We start from the raw sequence: 16,425 nt of genomic DNA, 5'->3' as shown, positions 1-16,425 counted from the left end.
GAAAATCACTTTTTAAACATCCCTTGGTGTATACTTATAGCTATACGGAAAAGAACCTTATTGAATTTGTTATTCTAGGTTAGAATTTTAATCATTTAAAGTGTACACCAAGGGATATTCAATTTCTCGCCAGTGAACAGAGTCTAAAGAAACCTCATGTTCCAATTCTCCATTTCTTTGTGGCTTACCTTCTATATCAACATTCTATACGCGTTTATATGTCATTAGACATTGTAATTTATCTATGTATTCCTTTGATATTTAGGATGAAGCCAACTTTTTTTTTCCTAAAAAAACAACCCTAAAATCAATAAAAAAAACACTAAAAGAAGATGTTAATTCATTGCTTTTGAAAGCACTATTCACTGACTTGGTTTTTTTTTTTAAAAAATATTTTTATTTTTTAAATTCATTCTATATTAGATTTACTACATATGTGACTTTATAGTTTGTTTTGATATATAATCTATACGCTAACCTAATTTTATAATTTAGATTATGAGTTTAACAAGTTAATCCGAGTTAACTTGTTTTTTAAATTAATTTTTTTTTAATTTTAATCCTAGTTTTATAATTTAGATTATAAGTTCAACAAGTTAATCCGAGTTAACTTGTTTTTCAAATTATTTTTTTTTAAGTTTATCTTTTAACATTAAAATGATTATAAATTAAATTTTATAATTTATTTTTTATAAGTTTATCATAGTTTCATGATCCAGATTAAAAATATAAAAGGTTGGCTTGAGATAAATTTATTATAGTTTCTAGATTGAAAATATAAAAGGTTGGCTTGAGATAAATTTGTTATTATCTCCGTATTAAAAAAAAATATTATTTTAAATTTTTTTAATTAAATTATATTTACTTATTGTTTGAGTTATTTTTATATATGCCAAGTCAACTATGACACATTAAATCAACCGCTTGCAATTTAAAGTCTTTTTTTTACTGCAAAATATATTATTAATATTTATTTTTTATAAGTTTATTATAGTTTCTAGATTGAAAATATAAAAGGTTGGCTTGAGATAAATTTGTTATTATCTCAGTATTAAAAAAAATATTATTTTAATTTTTTTTAATTAAATTATATTTATTTATTGTTTAAATTATTTTTGTATATCTCAAGTCAACTATGACACATTAAATCAACCACTTGCAATTTAAAGTCTTTTTTTACTGCAAAATATATTATTAATATATAAATATTTTTTATATTAAAAAACATCTAATCTAATCTTTAATATAATGCGAGTCTATGATAAAAGTTGATCACCGGATCCACGTAGGTCCCATAACTAAAATCCCAAAGCTATAAAAGCTGAGAATCTTCCGTTTAAAGCTTTTATAGCTTTCTTTTTTATTCTATTTTTTTCTTATATTATTTACAATATCTATTTTAATATGGTTTTTTAACCAAATATTTTTTTCTTTGACTACCATTATAATTACAGTTACAGCCATAACTCAGCCATAACTATAATTGCAACCACAGTTCAACCTTTAAACAAAAAAAAATTGTTTTATGATAAATGTTATAAATAGTAAAATATTCATTATCTGGGGTCATAATCACTAACAGCAAACCAAGCATAATAAAATTAAAATAGAGTTTATGATTACGAATTTTTCAAATTTTATTTTCAAATTTTTTCCACAAAGTCTATTTAATTACGGATTTGTTTTTTCAAATTGTAAGCTAGTGGCTATGAAATGAGTTTTATATAAGTTCAAGATTCTGAATATTCTTTCCCACATCCTTTCTATGATTTTTTTTTTAAAATACTTCATATATCTTGTTTTGGTTAGACCTAACATGGGGTTTGATAAAAAAAAAAAAATGCATCATTCATAAGATTTTTAGGCCAACTATTTTTACTAACATAAAGTCTATTTAATTACGGATTTTTTTTTTTCAAATTGTAAGCTAGTGGCTATAAAATGAGTTTTATATAAGTTCAAGATTCTGAATATTCTTTCCCACATCCTTTCTATGATTTTTTTTTTAAAATACTTCATATATCTTGTTTTGGTTAGACCTAACATGGGGTTTGATAAAAAAAAAAAAATGCATCATTCATAAGATTTTTAGGCCAACTATTTTTACTAAAATAAGGTTGTATCATTTTTTTTAAAAAATAATTTATATTAATCTATGGTTAAACTGATTAAATTAACCATTATCATGTTAGTATTTTTTTAGATTCAATTAAAAATTTAATTCAAGTTAAGTTTTAGATCCCAGATTTTCAGATGAATCATATGGTTAGACTGTCCTAAGATTACTAATAACTATCGTAGTCCCAAATAATTATTGAAGACTAATCTACCTTAAAGAAGTGGGCATTAGTTTGTGCATCCAACAGCTTTTCTCAGTTAGACAGTTTTCAATAACTTCAATCTAAGTGGTTGTTATAACGGTAGAGGACTTCTCCTGGTTGCGTGGTCGAAAGCCCAGTTGAAAAAAAAAACCTACCTTGGTTTAAGAAAATCTCCAACTGCTAATGCCATAGAAGTTAATAAACCTTGATTTAAAAATATTTTCTATTAATAATTCAAAGAGCTAGTTTAGTGGTCAAGAGAAGGCTAACACTTGGAGGAAATAAAGAACACTCCTCGCCATCGAATGAAACAACAGTGATACAGTGATGGGACGTATTCTTAACATGACTCCTTCGCATAACAGTTGTTTCAGGAGTTTGTCTTATGCAGCCGGCCGTTCATGATATTGATGATACTCAGTTATTAGAAATTTCACAGCTTATAAAAGCATTGTTTAATTCAATTTAAGCATATAAATGAGGGAGCTACTTATAAACATTGAAAGATTCTGATTTTCATGATTTCTTATTTTTCATAAAAGTAAATCTTATAGCTGTGTTTGTTTACTGAATCAAAACAGTTTTAGTTTATTAGCATATAGTAAATCCTAAAATGAGTACAAATCCACAATTAATGGAATGTTCTTTATATATATATATATATATAAAAACTGAATGGTGATGGCAGGTGGGTCCTTCAATTCTATCTACCTTTGCCGTGCCAATAAATATTGGCTTAATTATTTTTTAATATAAAGGAACGACTTTCCTTAAATCAGAGCCACTAACTACTGTACTTGTTTCAGTTCTTCGGGTCTCAACCATATTTGTTACGTGTACTTTTTCTCGAACTCTGGACCTTTGAATTATAGCCATCCATTTATATTATGGGCTTGCTTGATATTATTGCGGTTTAAATGGAGATCGATTGAAATTTATTTTTTTTAATTTAAAATTATTTTCTTATATTATATATGTTGATATTAAAAATAAATAAAAAATAATTTTAATATATTTTTTAATAATTTATTTTAAAAAATTGCTATTACATTATTGAACACACAGTATAAAAACGGAAGTTTGGATTATATGACGATGGCAATAAAACATGAAAAGTGTTAAGGATTTGTGTAAAAATATAGTTGTTGTTATTTTTTAAATAATTTTTTATGTTAAAATATATGTTAATGATATTTTTTTATTTTTTAAAATTTATTTTTGATATCAGCATATCAAAATAATTTAAAAATAATAAAAATATATTAATTTAAAAATAATTAAAAAAATTAATTTTTTTTAAAAATATTTTTAAAATACAAAACAAACGGCTAGACTTGAAAGCTCGTGATACGCTGAGTCATCTCAACTTGTTTCTTGGACGTCATTTCGGGCCCTATGAACACACGGCAACTCAAGTGCTGATGGATGAATTAATTGAATTTGCAAGCTTTTATAACCTACCCAACCAATTACGGATACCTTATCTTCTCATCAAAGCTGGTTGTTCGTCTCTCACTTCACCTTCCACGCTTTCACTCAAGTCCACCGTAACTCACAGCGTTATTGGTTGTGTGCATAGAATGGTCTCAAAATGTCAAAGATTAGTTTAAGGTAGAAATCTATAGCTTCTTGATCAGTTCTTTTTTCATAGAAATCATCATTGAAGAAGTTTCAAAAATTCAAAGTAATTTAATAATAAAGTTAATAATTAATTGATTGATTGATTCTAACCATCTCATTTATTCTTTCTAATAAAAGAGGTTGATAGTTTATTCTAGTTACTTACTATATCGATAAATGTAATTTGTGATTTGTACTTGTAAAGATTTCTTTTAGTGGAGATAAAATATCTTTGATATTTAATTAAATATTTTTTTAAAAAATAAAATATAAAAATATTCTAAAAACAGATACTAAAAATATAAAAATATATATGTAATAAAAAATAAAAATTATGATTTTTTATTTTAAAAGGTCTCATGGTGTATACGTAACCTATAAGTTTTGTTCTTTTTATAAAAAAAAAAGACTGGAGTGTAACTTCATCTTTATAAAATTATAAATTGCATCGTAAGTTATATTTTACTTATTTTATCTAGTTAAAAGATGATGTTATAACTAGCTATAAAAGACTTTAATATATTTAAAGGTCTTCATGGAATATAAATTTTTTTTAATTAAGTTTATTCATCTATTCAGTCTTATAAGTGTTAGACTTAGTATGCTTGAGACTTGGTGCATTACCAAGCCCAACTGCATTCAGGTCTCGCTAGTGCTAAACCCAATATGCTCAAGGCTTGATAAACTAGCAAGCCCAATTATATCTGAATCTAGATAGTGCTAGACTTAGCATTCCTAGGAATTAGCACACTGTCAAGTCCAGTGTGGCCAAGTAGTGTGTTTTTACTTAAACATGCTTATTTTTCATAAAATTTATACCTAGAAATCCTTTTCCATTCAATGTTTTTTCTATTAAAAATATATTGACCTCTTCCTTTAGTCAACAAGTCGTTCATCAATATACATGCTTTTTATACACATATATAATGATAATTCTTTTTTTTAAGGGCAATGGGAATTAACACACTGTCAAGTCCAGTGTGGCCAAGTAGTGTGTTTTTACTTAAACATGCTTATTTTTCATAAAATTTATACCTAGAAATCCTTTTCCATTCAATGTTTTTTCTATTAAAAATATATTGACCTCTTCCTTCAGTCAACAAGTCGTTCATCAATATACATGCTTTTTATACACATATATGATGATAATTCTTTTTTTTTTAAGGGTAATCATAGTTTTTTTTAATAAGACAAAAATAATTATTCATCAAGAAACACTAAAAGAGCAAAAATTAAAATTCAGAGGAAAAACACTAACTATTTAAATTAGACCAAATCATATTTTAAGGCAGTATATATATGCATACAATACACACACTAAATAAAACTAGATCCATCGCCCTCTAAAAACATTTTATTCATGTTAAAATCAGGAGAACCGCTGAAAAATACCTTCTTGTGACATGATTAATCCAAGAAAATTGTATTATTAAAACCCATGTCAATTTACATGTAAGGACTACATGAATAAAAATCATAAAGAAGAAGAAAGAGCTCTCATATTCAAAACAAGTTCACGTTATAACCTAAGCTAAATCCTTAATCCCCGGCCCCCACCTAACTATATTTCATGCTATATAAAATATAAATGAAATCCGTCAATTGAAAGGTAACATTAAAATTATATGCTGGCGGGCGACAAACCAAATGCTTTTAATTACTTCATTTTTTTTAACAAAGTTTTATCGAGCAGCAGAGGATGAGATGATTACCTAATTATTCAAGGCACTTCAAAATGGAAACTAAGAAAAAGGTGACCCCACAGCAAGGAACAGAAAACTAAGAAAGAGATAGCGACCCCACTGCTTAGATAATTTGGTGATCGGCGAGGCTTGAATATTAGAAGAAGCTTTGAACTACAACATCCAATTACATGAAAGAGCATCGCTTTCAAATTATCTTATAGCATCTATTTCTGTATCATGAACAGTGCAATTTAGAAAAGGAAAGACGTATGTTTTATTATCTAAAATCCAACCACCCAACTACACAGCAATGGCAATAAAACCTGAAAACTAACTCTGGGAACAGAACAGCCAAGCTACCATGTCAGTCAGCCTGGTCATTTTGGAGTTCTTTCGGTGCAAGTTTATGGCCCTTGAATATTTATACATGGTAACCTCCAGGTCTTCGTTGGGATCTACAGTCTTGGTTGACTGATTAATTAAGCCATAACCGCGACAAGTTTCATTGATTTATAAATGAATAATAGAGGAAATTAACTAATATTATATAGTGAATTCTTAAAGATAGGTGCCTCAATACGATAAACATTGATTTATCGATCAGGAAATATAGTTTTAGTGTTCCTAATATTTTTAAAAAGAGGTGCCTTCGTCCAACTAATAAAGACATTAGATGAAAACAAGAAAAAAAAAATATTATGGATGGAATGCTCATTCCGTAATGATTTTGAAAACAAATTTAATATATTTTGTATTTTTTTTTTGTTTCTCATTGCATCTTGCAATATTTTTTGACGGGCATGTATATCATAAAATGGGTGCTTGATGCTGATCAAATTAATCGCCTAATGTATTCAAAGGCCATGAGATTCAAGTTAGACACTAGTTTTTTCCGTTGCATATCCCATGAAGGAAGGGCATTCTTTCTTTTCGATCGAAAACATGCTAGCTGAATTTGAAGTCTATCTTATATTTGCTTTATGTTTTGATGTTTCATTCCATCCTCAAGTGCAACCATCCTTTTCCTTGAGTTTATCTTTTTATTTAGAAATCTAGGATTTTCATTGGGTTTTTAGATTTTTTTTAAATTTGATTTTATGTTTAAAAAACATAGATTTTTTGGAATTTATTCAAAAAACAAAAGCTTTTTTACATATTACTTTGTTTTTATGTCTCAATGAAAATACGAGAGTCAAACTATGAGACTTATATATAATTTGGTATCAGAGTAGAATGGCATGAAGTTACGCCTGCTAAACTTTAGTTGACTGTCTATTTCATAGCTTAATTTAGCCACCACCTCAAGTTCCTCTCTCCTTATGGCATCTACCGCTCTCTCTAGCCCAACAGCTTTCAGCCCATATCACATGTTTTCAAGGTACCAGAGAGGCGGTGGCTTGATCTGAGAAATTTAATCTTACCTGTAATTTGCAATTTATTTGCATAGTTGATTTCAATTAATAATGATGTCATACTATTATTAAATATATTACTGGGGTCTAAACTGTGTGTGTACACACGAGAAATTTATAGGGTCTAAAATCCAGTCGACCTAAGGGTCGGTCCATTGCCACATTTGCAATTTGAGAGGCTGATTTTTTTTTTTTCATAATAAATATATCTTATATACCTGCAGCATAAATGTATACCAGCATCACCAGGACCGGAATTAAGGGGCTGGCAGGGTCCTGGCTTTTTTTTCATTTAATAAATTAAAATTTTAGTTTTAAAAATAACAATTTTTTTTTTAATTTGACCAGCTCAAAATAAAATTAATAGCTTCGCCACTTATCCTCACCTCGACATCTGTCTTGTACCAGTTACCAAGACATCACGTCAGGATTCGAGGCCGGTGAAGTGAGAAGACAAAAGAAAGGTTATCTCAAGGAGGGATGATGAGTAAATTAAATATATTATTTCTGGTTTTACTATGTAATATTATTTAATTTCCTTTTTTTCATTTATAAATCAATGACACTTGTCGCCGTTATGGCTGAATTAATCAGTCAACCAAGACTGTAGATCCAGACGAAGATCTGGAGGTTACCATGTACAAGTCAGATTACTATCTGGTTTTACTATGTAATATTATTTAATTTCCTTTTTTTCATTTATAAATCAATGACACTTGTCGCCGTTATGGCTGAATTAATCAGTCAACCAAGACTGTAGATCCGGACGAAGATCTGGAGGTTACCATGTACAAGTCAGATTACTAAAGGGCCATAATTTTTAAATTCATGAGCACACTGGGCGCGATGGCTCCTATTAAATTTTTCGTACTTCCCATGGAGAAAAAAACAAATAAAGTAATAAATGTATAAGCGAGATGCACCCTTTTGGTTCCTGCACTACTACTGTTTTTGAAGCACAAAATATTATTTTTTTTCCTTTCAACGTAAAACACCAATTCTTTTAAAAGGAGAACGTTTCTTCAAGTATAAAACAGCATCCTCTTTATTTTTTATTTTAAAATTTTATTTTTTTTTACTTTTTTATTCACTTCAAATTAAAATATATTTTTAATAATTTTAAATTATTTTGATACACTATTATAAAAAATAATTTTTTAAAAATAAAAAATAATTTTAATATAAAAAACAATTTAAAAAACAAACAATTCCAATCAAACATAGCTACACAACACGCTGAGATCCTTTCAAGTTTGTGCAGTGCAACTCATGATGGTAGTCATGACAACGGTTCTGGATACAACTACCTTTATAAGTTCTCTCTCTTTATAGACATATAAAAAGAGAATTGCCGGGACCAAGGTTTGATAGGCACGGAGATATAAATATCAATTTATTTCTGGAAGAAGTACAACCGTCTGTAGTAACTATTGTTCGTAGTATTTCTAGTTCATATGTAAGAATTATTTTTATAAACAAGTATTCCTTTGAAAAGGAAAAAAAATGAAAATGGAAATGAAAACCAACGCTCTACTTTGACTTTTCTCCACTTTTCCCTGCTTTAATGGATAGGGGTACTGTCAATTTGTCAAGGTGCTGTGTGGAAGTCAAATACACCTTGCAGCAGGTATTTAAATCTAGGGTTTTTGCTGTTTTTAAAATATTTTTAATTTAAAAATATATTAAAATATTCTTTAACATTTTTTTAAATTATTTTTAATAGTGAGATATCAAAACAAATTATAAATATAAAAAAATATTCTTAAATATTTTTTTTAAATAAATGAAACGTTGTTTGAAATATAACTAGATATTATGTTTGTGCGATGCCATGAACTTGTGGCATATTTTTGTGCTGTCATGGATTTATAAAAAAATAAAAAAAATTATATAGAGAAAAATTATTATAATTTATAATGTTTTCTAAAAAAACTATAAAATTAAAATTTTAATCAATTTAATATTTAAAAAATAAAATGAACAAAGAAAATTTTAGAAGAAATCATAACAAAAAAATCACGTGGGAAACACTGTAGCAATCCATAATATTTAAAAAAAACTATAAAGCTAAAATCTCAACCAGTTCAATATGAAAAAAAAAAATCAATAAAGATAATTTTAAAACAGTTCAATATGAAAAAAAAATCAATAAAGATAATTTTAGAAAAAAATAAAAAAATATAAAAGAAAAAAATATGTGGAGAAACATTGTTGCAATCCATGGTGTTTTAAATAAAAAATTATAAAACTAAATTCTCAACTAGCTCCATATTAAAGTAATAAAATCAAAAAGTAATTCTGAAAAAAATAAAAAAATAAAAAAAACATGTAGGAAAAGTTAAAACTAAATTCTCAACTAATTCAATATTAAAAAAAAAAATATAAAAATAACTGTAAAAAAAACATATGGAAAAAACAATATAGCAAAACAAAAAATATATAAGAAAACATTGTAACAATTCATATTGTTTCAAAGCAAAAAACTACGAAGTAAAATTCTTAACCAACTCGATATAAAAAAAATAAAATTGACAAAAATCATTTAAAAAAATAATAAAAAATTCATGCAAGGAAACATTGTAATAATCAATAATGTTTTAAAGAAAAAATTACAAAACTAAAATTTTAACTAATTCAATATTAAAAAAATTAACAAAGATATTTTTTTAAAAAATATATAAAAAAATAAAAAAAAGCAATCTTGAAAAAAATATGAAAAAAAAGAAGACAAAAAAAAACATGAAAGGTTAAAAACTACAGTAGTTTTCCATACTTTTGAGAATATTAATTATGTAATATGTTAGTTGAATCTCTATTATTTTTACAAGCGTGTTTGAATACCTTTTTAACTAATTAATTATTTTAAATTATTTTTTAAAATATATATTAAAATAATATTTTGTTTTATTTTTTAATAAATTATCTTGGGTATCACTATATTAAAAAAAAATTAAAAATAGATTTAAAAAAAATAAAAAATAAATTCTAATAAAATATTGTTTGAAATGTAGTTTTAAACAATATTTAATTCTTTTTATTTTTTTTGTTTCAAAAGTATTTTTAAAAAAATCTAAAATTTTTTATTTGTTTAAATTAATATTTTTTTTATGTTTTTAAATTATTTTAATAACTGATATTAAAAATAATTTTTAAAAAATAAAAAATATTATTTTAATATATTTATAAATAAAAAATATTTTTAAAAAGAACTTGATTCTCAAACAAACTTTCTATATCTAGCCCGGTCAGCCATAGCTTTCCATGCATTAAACTACAGATGAGGACATTAGACGCCAGTTGTCATATAATTTTGGACATAAGGTGACAAATCTCAATGTCCCCACTACAGTACTATTCTTCTTTACTTTCGATCTTGTGCTGATTAACTACTCACATGTTTTGCTTAATTAGATTGAAGTGTCTATTTCATTCTTATTTATTTAAATACAAATTACTTTTATTTGAAATCTTTTAATTATATATATATATATATATATATATATATTTGTTATTGAACATGCATCCAACAAGGATTCATGGGAGATGGGTCCACGAGAATATATTAGCCCCTATAAATGACAGGAGATACATTTTACTAGCTCCCCCTCCTCTAGTGGATGTGATCAGGTTCAAGTAAAAACTGATTACAGTGATACAATTTCAAATGCTTCTGGATCTTTCTCCCCTTTCACTCATAATTAATTTTTCTAATCCTTCCTTTTTCTTATTATAAAATATATATGTCATCAAATTTGAAAATATGCGTATACCAAACATAATTAAAAATAACTATTTTATTTTGTAATAATTCATTCGTTGATTTATTAGCTCAAAACAAACAAATTCTAAACGTGATTACTACGATTCAACTTCAATACAGATGTTACATGAAATTCTGCTAGATTACTTAATTAATAGTTTCTAGATAAATAATCCATATATATCTATTGATTTATAATTTTTGATTAATAAAAATAGTAATCATTTGATTTGGAGAACACAAAATAAATATGCTATTGATGAGTGAAAAAAAAAAAGCCACGAGATATATAAACAAAGTTATTAAATTTGGTTCTGTTTAGAACTTGACTAGAGACTCAAGTCTGTTATTTTAATTTAATAAAAATAAAACTAAATTTTAACCAGTTCATTAATTAATTCATTGAATTACTCGTTTGATTAGTTGCAATCTCACCAAGTTTTTTTTTTTAAAAAATCCGACACAACAATAGCAAAGGATATTGGACAGGGAAGGATACTCCGAACCCGTATCTGGTAGGATGTTGGTTACACCGGGACAGAGAGACAAAAAAAAAAAAACCAGCAAAAAAAATACACACATACATACATATATATACATATATATATATATATCATTTGTTTTTTTTTGTTGTAAGAAAATTAATAGAGTTAAGTGGGCGTTGAGCGCCTCATTTAATCTTCTCATCTGCCTCCATCATTGCCCACGGCCCCGTGCCTTTATATCTCCCATCCTCCCGCCTCCCCTGCTCACCTAATATCATCAACTCTCTCCCTCAAGCATCAACCATACACTCATCTCTTCTCGTCTCCCCCCCCCCTCAGTACACTACATTCCTCAACATTTCTTCTTCTTCTTCTTGGCAAAATAATGCCTCCAATCTTGCCGGATTTCTCTAACTCAGTTAAGATCAAGTATGTTAAACTTGGCTATCAATACCTTGTAAATCACATTCTATACCTTTTGTTGATACCTGTTATGGTTGGTGTTCTAATTGAGGTTCTTCGTTTAGGCCCTGATGAAATCTTGAGCTTATGGAGATCACTCCATTTCGATACTGTCCAAATTCTATGCTCATCCTTTCTCGTCATCTTTATTGCTACTGTTTATTTCATGTCCAAGCCAAGAACTATCTACCTAGTTGACTATGCTTGCTACAAGCCTCCTGTCACTTGCCGGGTTCCGTTTTCTACCTTCATGGAGCATTCCAGGCTGATCTTGAAAGATAATCCCAAGAGTGTTGATTTTCAGATGAGGGTTCTTGAGAGGTCTGGACTCGGTGAAGAGACCTGTTTGCCTCCTGCAATTCATTATATTCCTCCAAAACCAACTATGGAGGCTGCAAGAGGGGAAGCTGAGCTTGTTATCTTCTCCGCCATGGATTCTCTCTTCAAGAAAACAGGGCTTAAACCTAAAGATATCGATATCCTTATCGTAAACTGCAGTCTCTTCTCACCAACACCATCTCTATCTGCAATGATTATTAACAAGTATAAGCTCAGAAGCAACATAAAGAGCTTCAATCTTTCTGGTATGGGGTGCAGTGCTGGGCTGATTTCTATCGACCTAGCTCGTGATATTCTTCAAGTGCATCCAAATTCAAATGTAGTTGTGGTTAGCACAGAGATCATCACACCAAACTACTACCAAGGAAATGAGCGAGCTATGCTTCTTCCTAACTGCTTGTTCCGCATGGGAGGTGCTGCAATTCTCTTATCAAACCGCAGGTCTCACCGCTGGTTTGCCAAGTACCGGCTAGTCCATGTGGTACGAACCCACAAAGGCGCAGACGATATAGCTTACCGTTGTGTGTATGAACAAGAAGATAAAGAAGGAAAAGTTGGAATTAATCTATCAAAAGACTTGATGGCTATAGCTGGCGAGGCTTTGAAATCAAACATCACTACTATTGGGCCTTTAGTCCTTCCGGCTTCTGAACAGCTCCTGTTTTTGTTGACTCTCATTGGACGCAAAATTTTTAACCCCAAATGGAAGCCATATATTCCTGATTTCAAGCAGGCTTTTGAACATTTCTGTATCCATGCCGGTGGCCGTGCTGTTATAGATGAACTGCAAAAGAACTTGCAGCTATCTGCAGAGCATGTAGAGCCTTCAAGGATGACACTGCACCGATTTGGCAACACCTCATCGTCTTCGCTTTGGTATGAGCTAGGTTACATTGAAGCAAAAGGCAGGATGAGGAGAGGAGACAGGGTTTGGCAGATAGCTTTTGGCAGTGGGTTTAAGTGTAACAGCGCAGTTTGGAAGTGTAATAGAACAATCAAGACGCCAACAGATAGTCCATGGGCTGATTGTATTGATAGGTACCCAGTACACATTCCTGAGGTGGTTAATTAATTTACAGGCGTGAAGATTGGTGGGTTACTTCTTGTTGTTTGCTAAAAATCTTCAAATTCTGGGGACTTGCATTCACTTCCCTGATGATCTGTGTTGTATTCTTTGTTGCTCTTTCTTCTCATTTTCCTGTCACACTGTTGTACTCCATATATTCATCTTCAGTACCTTCTTCTTTTTTTAATTTCTCATAAATTTGCGTAGACATTGGGTCATATGGCCACTTCTTGTATTAATGTCTCTCTTGCAAGAACAAGAAAGGGCAGAATGAGGGTCTGCATTGGTGGCCTCTCGGGTCTGGGGAAAAAAAATAATTGCAAAAATGGTAGTTGAAATAATGAAAGCATGGATTGATGGCGATTGAGAACTGTGTATTTATCGTAGAGGAAAATTTGATTAAGGTTGGCTGCAATTTAGCCGCTAGCAGGTGGTGTCTTATACCCAAAATTTGAAGAAAGAACCCTCCATAATGCTGTCATTGGAAATAAAGCTTAATGCCGATTCCACGCACAAGTTAACCCCAAGTTTTAATATCCACGACACGTATAAACACTTCTATACATGCACACTCAACCCAATTACGTCTCAATTCTAAATTCGTGGTGCGTGCAAGCTCACTTGGTGTAATAATAACGATGATGATCGATGCTTTCAATATTAGATATTATGCCAGGCACCCGGCATCATGAAATCTAATTACAAGGAGACTTGAGATGGAATAATTAGATACTAAGGTTTCGAATTTGGAAGCTGTGAATTTTTTTAGACACACACACACGCATACTAATATGATATGGATAATCTGTCTAGGAACATATAAACAAGAAATTTAATTTTAATAATAAAATTATTACCTTTAGAATTATCATGTTAAAAAATGATTTAGGATGGACAAAAAAAAAGAAGCATATTCTTATTCCCTGTTTGTGCAGCTTCTACCTAGGCGGTGATAAATTTTTTGTTTTTTTCTACTTTTGCTGCTTCCTTTTTTTGAGCTTCGATAGTTTGTTCTTGGAGGTTCCACATTAAATTACTGCACCAAAATATGCAGCTATCACTCATCTCACGGAATCTTCCCTTGGTGGCAACGTTTCGAGTACTGTAAGTAGCCAGAAACAAGTGGACTGCTGTATTTTTATTTTGTTTTTGTGTTTTAATTTATTTTAGAAAAAATTGATTTTTTTAAATTAAAAAATATTGTTTTTTGATGGTTTTAATATGTAATATAAAAAATAAATTTAAAAACAATTAAAAAATAATATTTTAATATATTTTTTGGAAAATAATATTTTTAAAAATAATCCCTAACCTACGCAGAAGGATACCTGTACTATCTGATCAATTGCTAGGTCGAGATATCTCACAGAAACATACCCACCTGTATAGAAGCAGATGCTATAATCAAATGGCATAAAAGAATTCAATCTCTGATATATAAAAAGAAATAGAAATAGACATGAAAATGATATGTATCGTTATCCTTAATTAAGATAGCATCATGTGCAGATTAACTTCTTGTGCGCAAGGAAAACCCACTTGTTAGTCGGTGTGTTTATGTTGAGAAATTAATTAGCATGCTGTATTTAAATTTTGATCAATTGCATCTAATTTGCTAAAAAATGTGATGCAATTCGCCTATCCATTCCAACTAATAATGCCAATTGGACACCATTAATTATTAATGCCTTTTCTTTATATAATTAGACTGCAACAAATCTTAACAATCCACGATAGGTGGTTGATGCAACGATTGGGTGCAGTGGGCCCCATCTCGGCTAAGCCCATTATGATTGAAGAAAATTAAGACACTGGATGGAATTTGATATTTTGAGAAAACATCACAAGTACAAATTTATACTCAGACCAACACTTGAAAGATATCATGATATTAAAAGGTGTCGTATTTTTAGAAATAAAAAATGGGTTTGGTTGTAGGAGAATGCAGGCAGTAGTCATTAGCAACAATCTACTTAGACAAGGCCACGTTGAAGTGATTAATTAATAGTATCTGGCTTAAGATGTTTAGCCTTTTCATTTAATAAACAGGAAAATATATAATTAGGTTTCAACAAAGAAAATCAACCTTCATTCCTTCGACCATATCTAGCCCGCTGGAAAAACTACAGAAGCCGTCACTTGCATGTAATAATTAACCAACCAAGAAGATGACATGCACAAAAAAAATACCTAGGAATTAAAATAACATGGACTAACAACCCCCCGAGTTGATAAACAAAATATCAAACTCACAGCAAACTCAATCACCAATAAATTGAGGCCTCAAACAGATCGAACTCAATCTCGATTAAAAGAACAAATCTTCCTAACAGGTATCAACGAAAACAATCCAACGAGCCTAATCTATTCTATTCTCAAAGAACATAAACTTGAATAAAATGCCTCAAAATCGATTTGGCAACAGGAAACCATACGTGAGCCTTCAAGAAACACAAGAATAAGAGCAGCTTTCCTTCGTACTTTTCTTAGAGGTGTTCTAGAAGACATTGCGGAATGAAATAACTGGAACCAACAAATTATTACTGAAGTTTGATAATGATAGTATTTTTCATAGAGAGATCTATTATTTTTCAAGCCTAATTTTTTCCTTTTTTTTTTGAATATTGGAGAAATAAGAAACTCTTGTTTCCAAGAAAACAAAATTTATTTTTAAACATCATTTTTAAACCTAATCCGGGATAAATTCTAGGTTTTGAGTTAAGTGGATTAACCACAATTAATTTTTTTATATAAAATTATTTGAATATCAATGAGTTTTAACCGAGTTTTCATGGGTATGCTTAGATTTTTTACTGAGTTACACACCAGATCAATTTCTCTATATTTTTGTTGAAATTTATCTCGGCTGAAGTTTGGGGTTAAGGATTAACTTGTTAGGTCAGATCATGCTGTCATAACCTAATTTTGGCCCTTTGGATTTTAATTTAATTTTTACAGGGTTTAAAATGAAAAATTAAAAGATCAGAAATTTATTTCGATGAAAAGTGTGATTTGTCAACTTCTGTGAAAATTAAGGACTATAATATGCCTTTGTCATTATAGCCTTATCCTCAAGATAATCCTTATCTTCTTCAAGATAATTCTTAGCCACATGCTTAGGTAAGTTTCCTTCTTTTCTTGCTAAAATAATTAATTGGTCTGTGTTTGCCTGGGGTGTGCTTGGAAAAAGAGAGCAGAGAGAAGGAGGACTAGAGGGATACCAAGAGGAAAACAGAGGAAGAGAAAATAGCATCAGCGGTCGGCCCTCCATTGTT

At 29.4% G+C, this 16,425-nt stretch overlaps 1 protein-coding gene across 1 annotated transcript; it reads left to right on the top strand.

Annotated features, from left to right (window-relative positions):
* The first annotated feature begins 11,538 nt into the window (after positions 1 to 11,538).
* On the top strand, positions 11,539 to 13,428 carry LOC105113447 (3-ketoacyl-CoA synthase 6). Its single transcript, XM_011009624.1, has one exon. The coding sequence runs from the start codon at positions 11,669 to 11,671 to the stop codon at positions 13,154 to 13,156; it is 1,488 nt and encodes a 495-aa protein (XP_011007926.1). The 5' UTR covers positions 11,539 to 11,668; the 3' UTR covers positions 13,157 to 13,428.
* Positions 13,429 to 16,425: the final 2,997 nt, after the last annotated feature.

The sequence above is a fragment of the Populus euphratica genome, unplaced genomic scaffold (assembly GCF_000495115.2).
Source record: "Populus euphratica unplaced genomic scaffold, PopEup_1.0 scaffold5.1, whole genome shotgun sequence".
NCBI lineage: Eukaryota > Viridiplantae > Streptophyta > Magnoliopsida > Malpighiales > Salicaceae > Populus > Populus euphratica.
The sequence above is the reverse complement of the archived record's forward strand: the minus strand, read 5'-3'. Positions and strand labels throughout refer to the sequence as shown.

Coding starts and splice junctions, on each gene's coding strand:
- LOC105113447 (XM_011009624.1), top strand. CDS start 11,669: ATGCCTCCAATCTTGCCGGATTTCTCTAACTCAGTTAAGATCAAGTAT.